We start from the raw sequence: 22,532 nt of genomic DNA on the forward strand, positions 1-22,532 counted from the left end.
CTGACGCACGTACGCACGTGGGGTTATACGCACACGTGTCTGCAGTGGTTCAGTTTGTATTACAGCAGTGGCATAGTTAGTGCACAGGGATCCGTTGTGGTTCCGGTTCGCCGTTGTACCGCATGATGGTGGTCGCTCGTTTGCCGTGGTTCGCGCGCTTATGTTTCAGAGGGAAATTATTAACTGCGCATGTCCCGTTTTTAGGGTCCTTTGCATGCGTAATGAGGGCCATGAGAATTCGTGCCAAGCAAACAGCTGCTTTATTTCGTGTCTTATTTTCACTTTTGGAAATAAAAATTCCTGACCACAATATTTCCATGGTAAGATAAGGCCTCTTCCTCACGTGTTTTGTGAAAGTAAAATTGAGAAATAGTACCAGAGTCATCAAAACTAGTGATTTCTTGAAAAGCTTTTCTCGTAAACGGTAGTTTTTCACGTTTTGATGAGATTTTTTGAAGGCTCGAAACATTAAAAAATTCGAAGTTTTCCTGAAGTTTTCAAAAGTGGGCGGTGGTGGAGAAAGGTGTGAAGGTTTTAGAGTTGCTGACGGTTTTGCGCTAGATTTATTTCTCTTCCCGACCGGACGCGTTTGCATATCGACCTAATTCAGCACCGATTCCGTTCATATTTTGGGGTATCTTCGGAAAGGCGAATAAAAAAATTTCGCAGCAAGCTAACCCCCATAAAATTGTAACGAAAAGTGATCTTCTGGCCGTAATCTTGAAATTTCCAGTGAAAAACGGAGGCCAACCTCTTCACGAGAGTCAACAGGCGGCGCTATTTCGGTCTCAGTGATTTTGAACTTGTTTTTATGGGCGCGTATTTGGTGCTTCAACATGGTGCAAGCCTATGCAGTGATTACCAAAAAACGCCCTCTTTTGTTCTGCTCGGAGCGGGTACATTGAATGATACTTTATTCAGTGAAATCAGGAAAAATTGAAATTCCCTATCCGCACGTTTTTCAATCACAGTAAATTGAAAAAGATATTGCTAATAAATTTGGAGGAAAATGCCTGTGTACTTGTTCACATGCAGAACATTTTTGACTCGACAAATCTGAAACATTTCATTAGGTGCTATCCGTGAACGCCGTCACCTTTGGTTGCATATTAGCATAACAGTGTCTTAAAGAAAACAGGCCTTCAATACCTTTTCAAGGCAGTTTTATTTCGACTGAGGCTATGTACCTGTCTGGGAAATTATCGTTTTGTCTTCCGTGGTCTGTCGTTGGGAAAATGTTGCGAAAACGTTTCTATGACTGATGAAATTCAAGGTCAATGTGATGATATTTTTGCGATCTGTAACGTGTCGCGATCTTACTGAAACCCGCATGCTGCAGTACCAGAAAGAGGGCGCTCTTTTATAGGCCCGCTCAGTTGCAAATTTGGGCATTTTTTTCAAAAATAATTCCAACCTTGTCGCTTGGCCTTCTTAATTATTCTAATCATTAACTTTAGGGACCTAGCGAAGCAGGACAGACAGAGCTTACATTTACAACGTGCAGCGAAAAATAGTGTACACTACCCGGTTTAAGAATGAGGGCGCTATTTAAGTATTCCGTTAAGTATTAGTAGAGGCTTTGATTTGATTTCTTCCAGCCAAACATTGTTTAAAATGACACACGTTATTCTCACCACTCTGAAAACGTTAACGGAAGCCTTCTATAGTTTTGGTCTGCAATTGAAGAAAGTTAAAGGGCAGATTTGGTTGTTTGCAGAGTACTTGGTTTCGTGAAGGCGTCACAAGCTCTGATCTTGCCTCTGTCCGATTTTGAATTATGGCAAACCCCCTCCACTAAAAAAGTAACAACTGCATTTACAGTTCCGCGTGATTCCAAGTACAACTAAAGCATCTGTTAGACAGGTGCAATATCCAAGAAAATTCTTTCCAAATCAGTCATCGTAATCCGAAGTCCTAAATTCAGTATTTGCCAAAACCCGTTTTAGGGACTGTAAACCGTGTTTCACGCCTAGAACGTTTAAAGAAAGTTCTTTCCCAAACTCGGAACTCACTTTGCCATCAGCTGGCAAGGAAAAGAATTAAGGCGTTCGAGAATTCTTCGTTGCTTTGTCGAAGGTTTTACCAACTTGCAAATTACCTGGTACATGATTTGAGCTGTATAATGGTCTTGGTATTTGAGAAGATCGGAAAATCTCAAGGGTGCTATTTTTAACAGAATAATCATGAACAAGGGTACGGTGAATCCAGGATTTCCCAAAAGGGGGCGTGAACGAAAGCAGCAAGGGTAAAATGCCCATGAGCATGTAGCGCGAAGACGTGATGGCGTGGTGTCCGGGGCATTTGTGTATGCTGGGTGCTCTGTGGTGTAATTTCAGGCAGTATCCAGTGTCTGCGTTATGACCAATGAGTCTGTCCAGACGCCTGCGCTATACGTGGCCTCAGAGACAAGCCTTCGAACTTCTGATCCTCGAGTCTCAGGTTCGAATCCCAAGAGGGCGCTTGCTTTATTTTTCGATCTCCTTGCTTGAGTCTCATAGATAAATATATGGAAAGACAAGTTCCTATTGGGGACCCAAAGTGGGGGAGTCGGTAGAGCTCCTGCCCCCAGAGCGGCTGGACCCGGGTTCGAGTCCCGTCCAGGTCGGAGTTCCGTGGCGGTTGTCTACCCCAACTAGATAAAATAAAATAAAATGGATATTTTACTCTTTTTAAACAAGTAAAGGAGAAATGGAAAAAGAAGTAAAACGCCCCTTTTTAAATCCCCCAGCGGGAATCGAACCCAGGTCTACAGGAATGGGCGTTAGACTGCCTACCAACTAGGCCAACACGCTCTTCCTGTAAGTTAATGTTCGGATGATATATTTAAATATTCTAGTCTGATCGCAAAAAAAAATTGACTAAGTCAGCGCACATGCGCACTTTAGTAAACCCTTCTAAATTGTGTGTACCGCCCTCTATAATGAAGAATCGGTCAGGTGGTCGGAAAACACGTGAATGTGTGCTGAGAGAACTGGAGAACAAGTCACGTTTGACCAGCCTACGTACAGAGACCCTACTTTGCTTCTGCCTTTTATGGTGGGTATGAGTTGCTGTCTGCAAATCTGCACTCACGCCAATCAAATGCCGGCGCGTTAAAGCATTTTGCAGCTTGAAGTACGCACGTCGCTGCCTCCTGCTCGCACAGTACACAGAGGAAACGTGCAATATGCACACACTCCCAGAACAGTACTTTTGTGTTCATAAACAATTTTAAGAGCACTCGTGTTTTATTGTGTACAAAATCGAGCCTACAGAATCTCTGTATATACAAATTTCTTTTAACTGAGTTAGATTATACAACTCTTTGACTGAAAAAAAAAGTTGTGGCTTTACCCCTACAGCAACAATATGACTGGTGACAAAAGTGCTCTAACCTGGTGTAGATCTCAAGTGATTTTCCCTTCAAGAATAAAATCCCAAAATGTCCAACAATGCTTTTTCTCTTACGTATTCCATGTTTATGTTAAATGCAAAATGAACGCTCTAAAAATAATAATAATAATCAGTTCTTACAGAGGGCAAAATAACGTAATGTCTCTATGCACTTATGATCATTATCCCTGCACGTTGGGCTCACATCATCTGAACATTCCTGACACCACCTCGGCTTCTAAGGGAGTATACCGAACTAGCCTGATGCTGCCATTTCAGAGCAAACAACACAACCATGTCTGCCCTCACAGGTACCCATTTACTCCTGGGTGGAGAGAGGCACGTTGGGGTAAAGTGACTTGCCCAAGATCACAGCATGCTGCCACCCAGCTGGATTCGAACCCCCGACCATTTGATCAGAAGCTACGAACCCTAACCGCAAGGCCACATGCCCCCAAACATACCCTTTTCACTGTTGAAATGAATAATGCCCACACCAGCGTCAGAAAATTTTTTTACTTCTGTCTGAAAACATGCATCTGTAAGCAATTGGTCTTACTTTGGTGAGCTTTCTTACACGTATTGGGAAATTTGAGAATGCAAGGTTTACATGTATGTAGTTCTCCCCAAACCCGTATTTGATTTTTCAAAATAAGTTGAGATTCCCCACTTGCTGTGTAGAGTTCCTCCAAAATGAAGTAACTGGCCCGTATTTGATTTTTCAAAACAAGTTGAGATTCCCCACTTGCTGTGTAGAGTTCTTCCAAAATGAAGAAACTGGCCTGTATTTGATTTTTCAAAACAAGTTGAGATTCCCCACTTGCTGTGTAGAGTTCCTCCAAAATGAAGAAACTGGCCCGTATTTGATTTTTCAAAACAAGTTGAGATTCCCCACTTGCTGTGTAGAGTTCCTCCAAAATGAAGTAACTGGCCAGAAAACACCGTTAACTCTTTTCACTAAAATTCCTAAGATTACATGGCAGAATAACGTGAGTCTCCTAACAAAATATACAACATAATAGACAAATAAAGAAATGTACATGAATCATGATTAAATGCAATCAACGTCAACACGGAAAAAAAGCCTGGAGAAACCAACGAGTTGTTAATGTGAATTCATCCGTTTTGTAACAACTGTCACAAATCTATGTGCACCAACATATAAAACTTTGCTTTCCCAAACGTAAACTTAACAAGTCTTGTCATTGGTCATTAGCCTCCCTCCACCCTAAACATCTACCAATGGCAGCTCGCCTTGCAGAGTTGTCTGCATTCTATTAAGCGCCTACTGATGTTACTTGATGCCAACAAACCAAACTCAAATTTATCATTCCCCGTGAAAAATAATTTTGCCTACAGCATCAGATAACCACCCTTTAAAGCATTCTAGATGGGCAGAGAAGGCAAAACTAAGGAGATGTGTATGATAAAGACACGCCAATGTACGGTACGATTTTGAAGAAACAGGAAGCAGGCAATAACGGTGCACTTTCACTGGCAAAAAGAAAAATTCTGACTTCCTGTGCAAAAAAAAAAGCAGTGAATTTTGCATGTGTGGGCACTTGACAGTCTGACACTGCATGAGATAGGTGAATCAAGGCATTTCACTGAACTGTGTACTGTTAAACGTCTGCCACCTTGCATCAAGTTGGGAAGTAGAGATGTACATGACCATTTTTCTCCGTCGCAGACAGGGCGTACAGTCAACAATATTTGGATGTAACGGGAAATAGCCACAGTATTTCAAGCATGTCTCTTTCCTTTCACTTGTAAAAACATTCTTTTGAAGGCTGTAGTCGGGCTGGACCAATTAACCTTGTCAGCGTCGACAGCAGTTTGGAATGTCGTAAAAGACAAAACTGATGTGGGAACCATTTAAGCTAGCAGTTCTTCTTGGACAAAAAGTAACGACAGGTAGATGGAGTATTTGGCATTCAAATTAATCTGATAGCACGGAAGCTCTCTCATTGTGATATGGCTCTTTGAGCAGATCTAAACAGTATGTACTGGGCCGTTGCAAGCCATAAATTATTCCAAAGGGCAGATCACCCTCCCTGAAAAGTTTCGTCTGCTCAGGTTCGCTAGACGACCTGGATGCATATTCTCTTTGGCTGGTTCAGGTCTTTGGGTAGAGTGTCCTTGCTCTTGAGGAGTACGCGTCGGTTGACAGAGGGGCTGTGGTAGGGCGACCTGCAGCCCTCGTGCTGCTCGGAGGAGTCCGAATTTGTTGCGACGGATTCCGTAGTCTCCAAGTCTTCCTCTGAATCAAGGATTCTCTTCTCGGAGTCCTTTCCGCCATCGGTGCAATCGAAGTCCAGGGGCACCGTTCGGACAGTTACAGTTGTAGTAGTGGTGAACGTCTGGGCTGTGGAATGATTGCAAGTCGCGGGGAGCACCTCGGGGGAACTGTTGCGACGAGATATGAGTGAGTCCGGTGTGTCGCGGGGAAAAGATGTTGTTTCTGGATCATCTGCGCAGCATTGGTCCGCGACATCCTCATCTTGGTCAACGTCCTCCTTGAGCTGGTTATTGTTGTCTTCGCTCACTCTATTTCCCGATGTTGTCAAAGTCGTCATCGCCTTGCAGCTGGCGTGAAGCCACCGGTGGTTAAGGCACTCTTCAGCCGTTAGTCGTTTCCTGCGAGATGAAGATAAATGTAAACGACTCAGGAATGGGGTACAAACGATGCAGCAAAATGGACAGCACAGGACAGGAATGGAGAGTCTCCAGCTACAGTGATGCTTGTAATTGTGAAAAGAAACGCTACAAGACACTCTGCCTTCAACTTCTGATGTGTGTGAGCCATCAACTGAAACTGCCGCTGAAAACGGCCTCAGAACAGGCAGACCGTACTTGGCAGGGATCGGCACACTTACTCAGGTTCCTTGACGCAGACCCGCCGGATGAAATCCTGGGCGTCCTCCGAGATGTCCTGGAAGTACTCCTGGGGGAAGTCCAGGCTGACCTGGGAGATGTTGAGGAAGGTCTCCTGTTTGTCGTCTCCAGCAAAGGGCGAGATGCCTGTCAGCATGACATAGGTCAGCACGCCGATGCTCCACATGTCCGTAGCCAGCGTGATGGGCTCATAATTCAGGACCTCCGGTGCTGTGGCAAATACAAACGATTCAATTTTAAAAATCTTGAACTGTAATTCTTAAGTTTATGGCTGACTGGCTCTTTTCAAGGCCTTGCTCTTTTGAATAGGAATTTTTTTCCCTGTCAACCATATTTGACAGAAGCCAGCACGTCCTTCCTACAAGACCAGTTGAAAGTAATGGGTTGGACTGTGACAAAGGACAACTCCAGTCACACACCAACTGAACAGCTTGTGATTTGACTTGTGACCGGATTGGCAAATTGAGTACCATTAGGGCTATTAATCATTTATCACTAAGCTGCGGCCAACATTTATGTGCACAGTTACAAATGGCAACTTATACCCTTCCCTGACCCAAAACTTTCCATTCACAAATGCAACCCTTACCGACAAATTCAGGCGTCCCGACAATGTCGCGGATGACGTCGCCATTCTGGACCAGCCTGGCGATGCCAAAGTCGATGAGCTTGATGTCGCCGAGGCATGGCAGTCCTGAGGTTAACAGAATGTTCTGAGGCTATAGAGGAAAAGAAAAAAAAAACCAGAGAGATTCATGATTAAAACAATGACATATTCAGATGCCACATTTTATTGAAATTAGCCTCAGAATGGACACGATGTAGCCCAACAAGTTGAGTGTAAGAACAGGCTGCTGAACCAGTTCATGCTGTAACTCTTTATGCAGTCATGCAAAAGAGATGCACGCTTATGCATGAAAGTTACTTTTTAATTTCTAAAAACGCTTCGACTGAATTCCAAAGGATAGACAGGGACAGGTGCATTTAACACTTTGCTAAGCATGTATGATCTTACATGTATGTTGCTGAGCCACTTGAAGTGGGAGATGCATGTACTTGTACACACAAGTGTGTATTTGCCTGCAACCGGGGACCCCCTATTGTTCCTCTATTGTTTGTACAGCCATATGTTTTGTACACAGTTGTCAATCGGGGACCTTCTGTCAATCGGGGACCTTATTGTCCTCTATTGTTCAGGGTCCCCAATTGAATGCAGAAACAAACTCAGGTACACATACACAAAGATTTGAAATCGGTACATGTACCGCGAAAGCGACAAAACCAGTGAACACCTCTGTCTTCAAATTCACTGGGTATCTCCAGTCAAAGTCTCCCAGGTCCACTTTCAAACCCGCCACATTCTTCACCTGTGTCCCACAGTGATCCCTAAGGGAACATTCTTGAACTCCCAACGCTCTAGACTCTCCAACAGCACAGACAAAAGTACCTCCCCATGCTCCAAATTAGGGTCAAAGGTCACTACAGGGCGAGAATTCCCCATCAGGCAGTTGGGTTGGGTCAATTCAAAGCTTGCTCCGTGATTCAAAGGACAGAGCCCATGTTATTACAAGCCAGTTGCAGTTTGAAGGCTGAAGAGAAGACAGTGCAGTGCTTTGGTCAAAAAAAAACACGGAGGGGGGGAGGAGGGGAATTACGGTGGGCAAGACGTGAAGTCTGATGACTACTGGAGATAAATTACTAGAGTGAAAGAAGAGAATGAGGCATGGGCTGAGGCAAGGGTTGTGAGCAACCGAGCAGAGATGTTGAGGGAGTTGGTGGAAAGGAGAGCCCGAAGTGTAATGGGGTGGTACACTGTCAATTTCAGTGGAATGAAATGTGCAGCTGCTGGACACTGGAAGATGCAGAAATTTTACGGTACTTCAACTAGTGGTACCGGTACATGTAAGACGTGACATATCCAGCAGGGGACCGGGGAAATAGGGCCAAAGGGGGTGGGGCCAAATGGGGCAGGGGCCAAAGGGGTGGGGGCCCGAGGGGGTGTGGCTCAAGGAGATAGCGGGCACAGCCATTTTAAAGGGAAAGCAAAGAGAGAGTGGCAACATGTTAATGTGTTTTGCCTTGGGTAGGCGGACTGTTATCACCCGGTGTCCTTGCAGCGTCCCTGACCTCAGTGGTCAGTGTATTACCGATGGCGTGTCTCTAGCATCTATTTTTCCTGATTGATTTGATCACTCAACAGGACGAATTACAAAAACCGGGACTTCCTCCGGTAGAGATTCGGACAGTTTAAACTGCTAGGCTGGCCTTGGGGGTGCTGCCAGTTTGAAACAAAAGCCACAGCATTCTGTGTGAGATTTGGGTCACACGAATCAGTGTCGCGTCTAATTAACGGCACCTCTCAAAACATCGTGGACCAGGAACGGTGAAGCACAATACAAGATGGCCATTGACAAGATACAGCCATGGTTTCATCTTGTACATGTACAAGTCTTTTTATCAACAACTTCCGTAGCTTTTTATGTGTGCCCTAGAAGTACATTTAAATGTAGCAGAGAAAGCCACAATTCATATCTTTTACATCGGGGAAAGATCACAGAGCTCGTTATTGGTTGACGTTGGGTAGAACATAGAGCAAGGACAGAGACACGTATAGCACTGTAGCTGCTTGACAAGAGGAAGTTCCCAGTACAAAAGTTGGTCAGGATTTACATGCAATTCCGGTTGGCACGATGACAAATAATGATAGTGGTGTTAAGCATAAATGCACCTGATAAGCTTTTTTTTTCTCACACTGAGTACCAGTGCAGGCTTGTAAACATTTCCCCAGAAAATTCTGCAAACCATTGTGTCATTTATCAAGATCCCAGCCATAACACTGCTTCTGACACAACACCACTGTTTGTTATTGGGCTCAGGGGGTTCACAGAAACACCTGTACATTAGGCTAATTGATTGATACCTCTCCAGTAACAGTAAACACCTCAGCTTCAACACCTTCAGCCTCAAGGTGTTAACAGGGAATGTCAAATAATGAGCCAGCTATAAATCTGTCCACAGCAATGAAGGATTAAGAGAACACAGTTTCATTTTGTACAGGCGTTAAGTTTTGCATAGGTGCGCACAGGTTCTGGGCACAGAGAAACACATGCACACAATGTGTACAAGATTACAAAGATACTGGATTGACGGCTGTCAAAAGTACGGTACCATAAACTCCACCCCATACAGCAGTGTTTAACCCTTCTTTATGATCTTCTGGGAAACTTCCATTTACAACAGTATGTTGTTGGTCACGTTGTTCAAGCTTAGGATTCTGACGACAGATTAAATACACATTCATGAGTTAGTACACCACTACAGGTACACACACGCTGTATACATGTATGTACAGTACATGTACACCACCATGTACAATCACCGGATACTGGCATGTGTACATGTACATCAGTGCACGTGTACATGTACATCAGTGTACGTGTACATGTACATCAGTGTACGTGTACATGTACATCAGTGCATGCGTACATGTACATCAGTGCATGCGTACATGTACATCAGTGCATGTGTACATGTACATCAGTGCATGTGTACATGTACATCAGTGCATGTGTACATGTACATGTGCATACCGGTATGTAAAATCACCTGAAAGATGGAAGGAGTCAACTTTGACACCTGTGCAGTTTCAAAAACTGCTTCTCCATCATCTGATCCTTTTGAATAAACACTGAGGATGTATACTGCTTTTGGGTGTACAAAACTTTGGTGTGCACAGACGTCAACATGTTTAGTCTGTGGTAAAAACCCTGACTTCAGTTTGCTGCGTCTTGAAGTTGAAGACAATTGTTTTCATGAACAATTATGGTTGTATATTGCTCAACTCCACTAGAGCTGTCACCCAAGTACAACCAATTCCTATTGTCACTGAAACAATTAACCTTAAAAAACCACAAGGCAAGCACGAAAGGAACCGGACAGTTATTTCCAGGCTGACCTACGCAGTAACCTTCTTTTCGGTATGGCCATTTTCTTCTTTTATTTTGAGTTTAAAATAGAAGTGCAGTGTCCTCTACCCTTGACCACAGTCATTCAACTGAACCTCACCACAGAGGAAATTGACAGTGTGAATTTGGATGCCACGGTAAAAAAAGTATTTATAATTACCAGTATCCATAAAATTAATCTTATCATCCCGAATTCACACTGCGAACGACTCAATTTTCCTTGAAATGTACATGTGCATGCCGTAAGTGCAATGCAAAATATTTCCACCCAAAATGGCGTGTGGAAAATGGAATAGTTTGGGAATGTACGTTTCCAAATTGGGGAAATCTAATGCAAAACTCTTTCAGATTGGTCTTAAAATGCTACACGTGCCAGCAATTCATTTGACTGCATCCATAATTAGGAGCCCGAGAAGACACAAATTGCACTGGAAACCGCAAGCGCGGGGTCAAATCCGTGTACCAGTACCTTCTCAAGCTCAGGTAATCAAATCCTTTATCAATGAATGTTCCATGCCTCATACATGACATACATGTACATGTGCGCAATGTTGAAACTGTCGCACGATTCATCTTAAGATTTATTCAATGAATCTCAGTCTAACGACATATGAAATAACAGCTGTGGCACACTGACATTAAGAAGCATCCATACCAGTACACATGTAACCATCAGGGTTCTGTCCTTTCTTTTTTTGTTTATCCTTTTTTCCACCTGTTTGTTCACCTTTGGCTGGCTCCAAGCCATGTTTGTTCACTACATGTACATGTGTACATTTAGTACACATTTGCCTAATCCCATTGCAACAGTACACACTTGTCCACAGATCAGCCCAGAAGCAGACAGCAGGCTCCACACGGTGGGAAAACAAGGGAACCCAACGCCCACAGAGCAGCTCTTCATGGGAAGGATACCAAGTGTTGTCCTCCACAGAAACCCTCCGGAGGTGGGAGCAAAGACAGGACGCGACTTCCTGTTTTTTCAAAGTCCTCTTGGTGCCAAAAGACGTAGGCACTGAGCGCTCACTAGATGATAAATAATGTATCACAGAAACATGTGTGCACACAACTGGATACACATGTCTAACAGCAAGCTGAAATCCCCCCCCCAGGATAAAGTACATGTACATGTACATGTGTAGGAAGAAGGTGCAAACTGAGTTAAGGGAACAACTCCCCTCCCCTTCCTCATCCAAGCCCCCTCCCCCCATTGGATTGCTTCTGCACACCTGGTTGCAAACCAATCCTCTTCAAAGTGTCTAACAATTGAGACCCGCACAGTCTGAGTCCAAAATTCATTTATTCATGCAGGCAGCACCCAGACCTCTGTACATATGTCCCCTAATCCCCTCCCTTTGCAACATAACCAGACTCCCACAATTTGTCTAGGAGCCCACACGCCCCGGTTAGGCCTGCTGCTCCCTCCGGATTCGGAGAGCCCACCGCAAGGGCCGAAACAATGCCCCAACAATCAGCCCACTGATTGTCTTGGGCTTCCTCTCCCTGGGCAGAGATGGCCGGGAAGTGATTATATACATGTAACTGTCCCCCATGAGTAATGAGGGGCACTTCCGATGAGACCACAGAAGGGTCAACTTGAATTTCCATAACAAAATGTACTGTTCATCCTCAGTGAGGAAACACTCATCAGTGTACATGCACAGTCCAGCTGACTCAACACTTTCATGCATTGCAAAGTATAGAGCCAAATCTTCATTCCATCCTGCTTTACCGGCAACACTTCCCTCCAGGAAATGTTACCATGAAAGACCCTTTCTTAATCCCTTTAACCCACCACTGAGCAGGTAATGGGCGGCACATTCTTAGCATTTAAACCTTTTCAGGAAGCTTCACCCATCAACATATGATAGAGCTACACATTATTAAAGCCTTTACAGATGCTGAGCAGAGGGCTCAGTGGTACTACAAATACACTGAACATGTACATTGAGTCACTGATGGCCTATGTAGAAGTCATCCATCCTGGTGAATTTTCAAATTTTTGAACTCGCTGATCTACATCCATGTACAACAATTTTTATACCATCCATTCGGTGAAGATATTATGAAGTTTAATGGTTATCATCACAACATATTGCTGACTGTTGATTTGTGCATTTTGTTCATGACTGCAAGACCAAAGTGTAGACAAAGGTTCAATTTAGGTACCGGCAAAGTTATGTGTACTGATTAAAGTATTACAATTTCCTATATTATACTTTTTCCATTGAGGTTTACTCGTACATCCATCCGTGTAAGGTTTGTAAACAGAGCGATTCTTTACTTTGCGAGCGACAGCAAAATTGACAGTTTTGAAGCAAGCAAGCTGTCAAAACATACAAATGCCCATTTGAAAGGACATGATTAATCTCTCAGACAAGCCAAATAGGAAACCATTCATCTCTCCTACTTCAAAACTCCAAGCCCTATTTCAAGGAACGTGTCGTATTCTCCCCAGTGCCCATCATTTTGTGCTTTTCTTTGCTGTCCCAACGAGTCAACAAGGGTCCTCGAGGCCCTCAAGGGGGCTGAGGACCGCGGGCAGATAAAGCAGGCAATTATACCGCTCACGCATCGGGAGATTCTGAGGTAATCGCACCGTGGACGCTGCACAAGAAGACCTTGCTCAGTTCTTCTCGTTTCGGGGAAACCTTCAACCGAATGGACAAAGCGTCTTCTGCTCCAGTGGAATCCTGCGATTCCCCTTTCACCGGCTCTAACACGCTTGCCAGACACATGTCTCCAAGACAGTCAGAGAAACCCCACGAGTGTCTGTCCTCCGATGCAGTGTCGCTGAAATTTTGGCCCCATCCAGTTTGTTGGCAGGAAAGACAAAAAAAAACCTGTTGTCAGGTTTGTTTGTGACTGACAGGTACTAGGGACAGGCTAGAACAGGCAAGCCCGCTTAAGCCTGCCTTCTCAAAATGTGGAAACACTTCCTTTATTTATTCTGACAATGAAATCTTTACTTCTGTTCTAGTCACTGAAGTGAGATTGTCAACTGTAGTGTACTCTACCGTACAGCACTGCACTGCAATTTTTGCAACAAAACTTCCACTTTTGTGCTGACACGTGCAATTAATATAAAATGACACCGATCTAAGGTGTGGTTTGTTGTGAACTGTCTGGTATGCAGAAACCAATTAAACTAATGACAGACCACATAAAAATTAAAAAACACGCACTGAAAATTACACTTTCCTCCTGAACATAGTGGAGTCCAGTGTTCAGCAACATGAGGCAGTTTCTCACAGCTCAGTCAGCCGTCTGTCAGTCCCCATTAAAGTTCATTTCCGTCAATTATGCCCAATCAAAACAAGTGTTCCCCCTCTCCAAGCCCTGCAAATTCCAAGCTTTATGAGGTGAAAACGTGAGACATTTTTTCTCAAGAGTTCAAGGCTTGGAAATGTTGTGCATGGAGACACAGTAAGGGGAGGAACGAACAGTATAACCCAAATAAATTTCAAGACTATCCAAAAACTTCAGGAAAAGGAAACCCCAAATAAAAAAAATGCAACATATACATGGTGTGCACGTGTATAGGGTACATTGTAGGTCATGTTCAACCACCTAGATACCAACTAATGTAGTCTACACATGTATGCAATCCTAAACATGTATCTGACAATTTGTTTCCTTTAAAATATCATTTTTGTTTCTTTCAACTGCCGACTCTTCCCAGAAAGCATGGAAAAAAGTTTTTTTCCCAGTTTATCTTTCCTTCTCAAAAAAAATTCTGCTGCTGCCGTTCCCTGAATTTCTCTTGACTAAGAAACAAACACCACAGATTGGTCAACAGGCTCATCAGGAGGATGGCCACTCCGCACGGACACCAGGCGGCCCAACAACAATTCGCTGTCATCAGGTCATGGCAGCAACAGTCCATGGACCACTGAACCATTGAGTGACTGCCACAAACCCATCTGACAACTGAACAACAAACATGTGTCGGTTCCCCCCCCCTCAAGTCTTTGACCACTGCACGGCTACGAATATGTCCCCAACAACGGTTGGAGGGATCCTTTGTTTGCATAGTCTCCCTACCTTTGGTGTGGTGCAGCACAAAGACACCAATTTTGCACTCTGGGCAATCTTGTGGACGCCAAGAATTTGACCTACTAAAAAAAAAAACCCTCTCCCGCAAAGATGTTCAAAAGCCCCACCGAAGATCCACTATCTCACATAATGGTCACCTCTGGGGGAAGCAAATATGTTGGCTAAAAGCTGGTTGGCAAACAAATTTGATACACTGATCAAAATCACCTACGACACTCTTCAGAAAGTTGATAAAAAATTAACAATGAACCTGTCTTACAACAGATTTTATTTACTCAGGGCAGGACGGACTTGAGTTTAAAAATAAAAACTTGAGTGACATGTACACTGTCAGCACAACTTCCATCTTTTCTGCTGTTTGTGTCATTCTTCTAAGCACATTTTGTTAGTACATGTACGGTAATGTTACTCATTCACAGCGGGGGAAATCAATTCACAGTGGACCAAAGGCATTTTTTTTTTAAAGTCTGGCTGTTCGGGAGGTGCATGTACAGGTTCGGAAGGTGAAAAACTGCATGAATAAGATCAGGGATGAGATTGACCAATGATAAAAACAGCTGAATACAGCTGAAAAAAAGACATAAAAAAAGCTGAACTGTGAAAATCTATACTTTTGTACACAGCCAGTGAAGAAAAAAAGCTGAAATCCAAAACAAAAAAAGGTGAAATCAGCTAAAAAGCTGAGAAATCTCATCCCTGTAAGATTGGATGACAGGCAGTACAAACGCACAGAATTAAAATGTACTTGGAGCAGTGAGATTTCAAAACTGATGAGGAAGTCTGGACAGATTTTTGAATTTTAAGGAAGTTCCGTCCCCTACGAGAATTTAACCACAATTTCCTCCTTATTGGAACCAGTATCAAAAGCCCACAAAAAACCCCCAGGGGGGGGGAAAGAGCCAGAAAGGTCACCCTCTGGTAATCCAGACTACATGCACACAACATTCCTTCTCATTCCCAAGGATTATCGCACCACAAAAAAAAGGCCAAATATATCTAATCTGCCTTGGGGTTATCCAGAAAGTAAAAGCCAGGGCAAATTATCACATTTCCTTTTTGGGCCAGCCAGCATTCTGACAGGAGAGGAGGAATTTCTACATTTTCTTTGCCCTGCGGCAAACTTTCTCTCTTGTTAGTAAATACAGAGGGGAAACCTTCTCCAGGGTAACTACTGCAGAACTTTATAGGCCTCCTGAGTGGACTTTTTACTCTTCCTACTTTTGCTACTGGAGTACAAGTTGGGGCGATGACAGCTTGGAGTGGAAACAAAATTTGGGAAGAGTTTTCTTTACCACCATTGGGTCAATCATAGAGCCTAAACATTCCCCGGGGGGGGGGAGAGGAAATTCCAACCCCACACAAGGAAGGATTAGAATAGCGGACAACTTCTTGTCAAGTCTATCGCCTCTTAATCTTACAAGCAGGGGAAAGATGAAAAGGCGAAACTGGTTCGATTTGCTCCAAAAAGCAAAAAAAAAAAAAAAGCATAATGTGATGGTAAGTAGATGTAAACACTTTACGGCAAGGCTGCATGTGGTCTCACCATTATATGTACATTTACCAGTACATGTAGGACTACAGTACACTGTACATACACATAGTGGAACCCTTGCTTATATTATCAATGCTCATGGTTCAATTAACGGTTGGTTTTTCCATCTGTTTCTTAAATCACTGCCAACTCTGCTGGACAAGGTTGAATACATGTGTACCAAGAGTGTCGGACTGCCCACTGTGAGGCCATGATTCAGACATACCATGATACAGCAAGCAAATGGAGACCTACATGTACATGTACAGTGTACATGTATTCAACAGGTTGCCTTGATGAATTCTTCTTATGCACGCATGATGTTACCCAGGCTATTTCACAAGTTTTACACGACAACCTTGGCTGAGAAAACTGGAGGTACAAGTACATGCATACATGTGCATGTACATGTACAGTACATGTACATGTACATCAACTGGCAATCCATGCACATGTACATGTAATACAGTGTCCATGTACATGTACTGTATACTGCTATTTGCATACCTACACAAGTGTGTAATGTTGACTGGATCAATGGAATGTGTGCGAGCAAATCATGTGCCCAGAAGCACCTGTACAGTACCTACATTTATCATGCACTGCCAACTCCTTTCTGCAGACCTTGGATCAACCAGAGAAAAACATCCCGTCCCCTAGCAACCGGGAGGCCCACTGCCTGACGTCAGGCCCACAGGGTGTCCCCGTAGTCTCCATGCTTAAGCGGGCTCAATGCAATAAGGGTGTTTGCAGAAAGAGTCTCTGAAGGACACTCGAGGAAACAAGATAACTACAGACTCACAGATTTCTTCATCTGACAACGATGTGATTGAAGGGCAACTGAAGACAATTTCCCCAGCAACCCCCCCCCAAAAAAAACTCTCTTGACAAAAGATATAGGGCATGTGAAAAGACCTACTGTACATGTACAGGCACATACATGTACATGGACATGGATCCTTTTATGGGATGGGAGAAATCAACAATCAAATCAACTTTTTATTCAATTTTTGTTCTCTTCATTGAGTTGACTTTTTAATAAACATGTGCCAGTATACATGTATACAACAGGTCTCCCCCTTGCAGGCAACACAAGCAGCACTACTGGAGGCTCCGAGACCATTACAACTTAATCACAGGTGAATGAGACTTGAGAATGGCAGAGGCAGAAGTTGATGAAGACACAGACTGGCAGGTTCATGTAGTTCTTCCTAGAATGCAAGGACACTTCTCCTGAATGCCAGGGGAACAACTCAAAGCCCCAATACAGATCTTTGAATACGAAAAAAAAAAGCCTCCCTCACAAATCCTTGAGGTTTCACAATAATATTTGGATACGGAGGATAAGAGGAAGACATGTATGTTTAGTGGAGCACAGTGTGGGGGTCTGTATGCAAGACCTTCTGTACCCAGACAAAGGAGGGGCGAAGCATTCCGTTGCCCCTTTCGGTAGCCTTCATTATGAACACAAAGACCAGGCGTAAGCAGATCTGTCTGGCAAATAAAACTTCCTGCAATCTCACTTCCTTGTGCCACCATGGTCACGTTCTGGGTACAGACATGGTACAACTATTACGCATGTACTGTACATTGTACAATGATCCATTACATGCACTTGTAGCCTTAGTTTTATTTCAGTCAGAACAATGTTGCACGGTACTGTACCGTTATACTGCATACATGTATGTACAAGCAAAGCTGGCGGTGTTATGGTCAAGTGGCACTAAGCACACACTTTTCTGCTTACAGAGTTTTCCTTCATTCTTTTGATTACCTCCAGGCTCACAGTAAATACATGCAAAGCAAAGAGGAACACGGACAAAGAAGAGCACTGAATATTGCGAAGTCATGTTTTACAACCCAAAACATTTAGGTCCTGCATGTAAGTCTGTGGATTTTCTCTGTTTTTCAAATACTGATAATGCAAAGTACCGGTATGCACCGGTACTCGTGCATGTAGAATGTACATACTGAGCAGTGAATGCATTTTGTTTGGGTTTTTTTTGCTGAGCATTGTTCACTGATGTACGGTACTGCAATAGAGCCCACCGTCGTGAGACCATCTCAAGTCCATCACAAACCATCCAACAAGAAGTCAAGTCGCACGCTGTTTAAATGAACCCTCTGTTTGTGTTCGCAAGGACATGACTGGACTTTGAAAGGACTTGTGACTGGACTTTTGCAGTCAGCTCGACTAAAAAAACTGACAGCAATCAGCATGCGCACATGTCCGCGTGCGGTATTTTTGTCCCACTAAAAACCATACCCTCAAACTCAAGCTGGAGACGAGTTTTGGACTTTGGAGGATCGAGAAAATACAGCCCCAGCTACTGCCATAGCATGTGGGTAAGGCCTGGTTTCCATGTAGACGTAAGAAATGCAGAGAGCAACGCAATCCAGGCGCAAACTGCAACATGGACATATGGAATCGTGCCAAACAGAGGCGTCGTCAACAATGCAAATGCAAACCAGCCCGCGAACGATCAGCAAAGTTGAGCCAGGTTCAACTATGCCAACTGGCTGTGTCGAGTAGCCGTGGTATCCCCATACAAACACACATGCTGGCATGACCGGAGTGCAACGATGTCCCTCTCGCTTAGTTCCACGAATTTTACCCATATCTCCTAAGTAATGCTTAAATATTACATCTTTATGATCATCTAAATACCCGGTAACTGACCATCAATAAAAGGAATGAAACTGGAGTAAAGGTTTGGCATAATGAGGCAGAACAGTCAATCTAAAAGGGTATTTTCCGAAAAAGTCACAGAATTTGGGATGCTGCTTTGTTTCAATTTGTCGGTGAAATGTCGTCTTGCACCCTTTCTTCTGTTCATGTCTGCATCCTCACGTCTTGCGGACCGTCTGCATTACAAACGACCATATGGAAAAACTGGGCTTATCTGAGCTCCAGCTCGGCGGGAGATTTTGAAGGATTCCGGAAGATACCAAGCGACAATACCTGGAGGATTAAGGGGAATTACCATACCGGTACCCACCAGTACAGAGCAGACCCCCACAAACTAAGGCCGTGTGCGAAACAGGCTTCCAGAGCTACGGCTAGGTCTGTTGTCTGCACGTCTCTGCGCATTTCCAATGGAGCGAAGACCTAGACCTAGACAAGAGATTCGGATGCAGCCTAATACTGGAACAAACCGGTGTGCAAAGTACCGGTACATCAGGCTCAAATACAAAGCGTTGTTTCAAGTGTACATTTGTTTGTACATGTATGTACTTGGTAACACAGACTGTACATGCACAGTTGCCAACATTTCTCCTCATTCCTCAAGGCCCACCACTGTAAACACTCCATGAGGTCACACGCACAGGCAGGAAACTGCACAAGTTCAAGTTGCGTTGTTGAATTTTTTTTTTTCTTCCCCTCTGTCCTTCAGACAGCCAAAGATTCACAGGGTTGGAGACCCTGTTCTGGATTCCAAACTCCACCGTTTCAATCCAGGGCGGCACTCTACCACTCGGCCTTCAGAAAATTTGTTGTTTTCGGAATTTTATTTTGATTTAGAAGGTTGTCTCTCTCTTTGCATGGGGTAACTTTCCCCAAGTTGAACAAGAAAAAAAAAGAAAAAGTTCAAATGGGAACCTTGGGGGACCAGATGCGTCCATACAGAAACCATTGATGACTGCATTATTATATTAAGGGAAGTTTTAGTGACACCCTTAGGGGGAGCCTACGGTGATTTATTAGGGTGGCTGACTTGACCCTGATCAAATGGTTTTTGTTCGGGAGTCAGTCAGGCAGAGTCCTCAGAAAAAATGAAAATCATCTGTGCAATACGGTAACTGAAGTGACAAGAAGATTGAAAGCTACGGGTAAATAGAACAAGTTTGAGTCAAACGACACACACACACGTGCTTGACCTTGTTTCTGAAGGCAGCTGACACCCAATCCTGTTGCATTTACGGCTGTCAGATTTTGTAACTGATGTTATCAGCAATGCACACGTACATACAGTACATGTACTATATTGCATACATAAGTGTTCATGTAGGTGTGCTGGTGAATTTCATGTGTGCTCAGGTGAATTACATTTGCCAAACATATATCAGAGATAATCTGTGTCCATAACGAAGTACATAGGCCTACAAGTACAAGAATGGAAGTGTGGGTAAGTCTTGTGCTAAGCACACTGAACATCTGTTCCAGTAGGTTTAATCACTGTACTGTATGTACACTTCATGGATCTCTACAGAAGACTGTACAATCATGTAAGGTGACTGTATGCTAGGCAGGTTTTTAACCCTAACACTCCTCAGTCCTCCAACAGGTGAAAGATTGAGGAGGGTTAGGGTTAAGTTCCCTGTGCAGGTTTTAATTTTGTTCACAACAACAACATTCAACCAAACACATTGTCAGTTGAGGTAGCACCGTACCACACCCTGCACAATCTCCAATAGTTCAGGCCTGTGTTCACCGGCACCCACATCATATCACTCATAATAATCCCGAGAACCCAAGCCCAACATTACATGGACATCTCTCTTTTATCTCCACCCTGGGGGGAGATACAGGCTCAGCAGGTCTACCTTTTTGACTTGCATGCCTGGACTTGCTCCCACAATGCCAACACCTACATGTACATGTACATCTAGCCTACTCATTGTTAAGCACCATGGTTCAACCACAGAGCTACATGTGCATGTAGGAAAACCCTTAAATCCCTAATAAGATTTTACAACCAGGCTACCCTTTTTTGTGTCCGTTTCTCACACTAACCCTTCCTTTGAAGATTAACTGCCTGGCGAGACAAGCTCCCCCCCCACCAATGCCTCTTTGTCTCCTCCCTCTTTATTTCTCCCACAAAGCCTCATCAGTATCCCATAATCCCTAGCCGGCCTCCTTTTCTCATTCAGATTCAGGGGCCACTTCTCAGCAGCAAAGTTTTTATCCTCCAACCCAGGGCAGCATCCCGCCACAATGGACGTCTGCATGGGACAATGGCGCGATGCCAGCTGTTGATAACATGCAAGGGAAGTCCATTCACAGGCCCACTTACGGCCCAAGGTGGTGATGAGAGGTTTTTCAGAGAGTTGACAGCCCCCCCCTGCAACATTCCTTTTCTTTCCTCAGAAACTTTGCTAAATGAAGCCAGAACCAAGATGTGTATGCACCGGTAACAGGTACCGTACCTGTACTCTACAGCCTACAGATATGGTACGGGTACATGTACATGTACAGTGTATGAGTGCACCTGTGCATGGTGGCACAACCACGCCAGGGGCAGTTTGCAAAGAACTGCCAAAGGGTGACTTTCAAACTGATTAAAAAACTGCGCACATGCACATTGTCCATACATTTAACACAATAGACGGTTGCAAACTTAGCATGCGCTGTAGGCCTTTATCTACATTTAAATGCACCAAATTTGGTGCATACATACATGCACATGTCCCGTGGGTTCAGAGAGTGATGAGCGTTATTTCAGTTTGTTGCTTTGAGAAATAAAACAGACAAAATATGGCCTGAAACCAAAACATATACAGGTGCATGTGGACCCAACAATGAATCATTCCTACATGTACATGTACCTACATGTACATGTACCCTTTGTGTATACTGCCTTGAGGTATTTAGCTCTCCAGGGTATTTGAAGGAACAAATGATTCAATTAGGTAGTTGGGATATCATCTGTTTCCTGTCTTTAAGCAGGGCTTCCTAAAAAGAGCGGACGACTCATGACTTTGCACGGTAACTTTTCTTCCGGGTACAACACGAGACCGCATACCGAGTCCCCAGCTCTGTTAAGCTGGACACTTAACAACCCTTGGGCTGCAGAACCAATTACTGTCCACCGGTTCCGGAACTCAAGGGATGTGGAAATGTGGGAATAAAGGTCAAAATCGGTAATGCCGTCAGAGGCTTCGGAATGAGATTAGGGTCCAAGAGGGACTCCTTTCATGCACAAGTCTAAATTTCTGAAGTTCTACATGTAGAGAGATGAAGAAAGGAAAGATTAAGATGTTTGATGGAGAGATGGGTAAGCAGTTTGGGGGTAGACAGACGCAGGCATGGAAGGCATTTACTGGATTAGACCCATCCACCAAGTCCCACCCACGATGTTCTGACCAATCACGGCCATGACCTGTGTCTGAAATGTGCGGACTGGGGTCTGACGTGTGTTAGCCCGTACATGTACGCGATGTGCATGGCTGGAACACGTATAATCTCAGAACGAAACATGATGGGGAGAAAACAGGATCTGAACACGATGAGGATACTGCCCTGGAATCTAGACTACGAAACAGGGACGAGACAAACGGGGACTTAGCACCTCGGAGGCACAAAGACAGCTCTCATTTCAAGGCTGCCGAGGATGAGCTTGATCAAATGAGGGGTGGAGAGAAACGTTTAAACTCCCGGAAGGTCCGAGGACGAGCGGAGGCTTTTTTCATGTACATGTACCTTGAGGTCGAGGTGGACGATGTTGTTCTGATGCAGGTAGTAAACCCCCTCCAATATCTGTCGGACCAGCCTCACTACGTCCTGCTCTGTGAAGGCATCCTCCTTCTCCGCCACGCAGTAGGGATGCAGCTCTCCTCCCGCAGCACTAAAATAGATTAAACACACACGCAGAAAAGAACATGATTCGAAACTGCAAGTACAGGTTAACAGGACATGCAAACATACAAGTACATGTACAATGCGAAAGGTAAACAAAAAGCATGGCTCTTCCTGTTATGGTTAGTTTTTAATC

At 44.0% G+C, this 22,532-nt stretch overlaps 1 protein-coding gene across 1 annotated transcript in view; it reads right to left on the minus strand.

Annotated features, from left to right (window-relative positions):
- Positions 1 to 3,190: 3,190 nt before the first annotated feature.
- The window catches only part of LOC110982616 (serine/threonine-protein kinase 17B-like), a 36,602-nt gene continuing 17,260 nt past the window's right edge, over positions 3,191 to 22,532 (minus strand). Inside the window, exons 3-6 of the mRNA XM_022241162.2 lie at positions 22,241 to 22,385; positions 6,857 to 6,986; positions 6,249 to 6,477; positions 3,191 to 6,009 (exon numbers count right to left, since the gene is read on the minus strand). Of these exons, the coding sequence (XP_022096854.2) occupies positions 5,454 to 6,009; positions 6,249 to 6,477; positions 6,857 to 6,986; positions 22,241 to 22,385 (1,060 nt within the window). The 3' untranslated portion in view covers positions 3,191 to 5,453. The remainder of the gene's footprint in view (positions 6,010 to 6,248; positions 6,478 to 6,856; positions 6,987 to 22,240; positions 22,386 to 22,532) is intronic.

The sequence above is a fragment of the Acanthaster planci genome, linkage group LG17 (assembly GCF_054643075.1).
Source record: "Acanthaster planci isolate LZ-2023a linkage group LG17, COTS_SCS, whole genome shotgun sequence".
Lineage (NCBI taxonomy): Eukaryota > Metazoa > Echinodermata > Asteroidea > Valvatida > Acanthasteridae > Acanthaster > Acanthaster planci.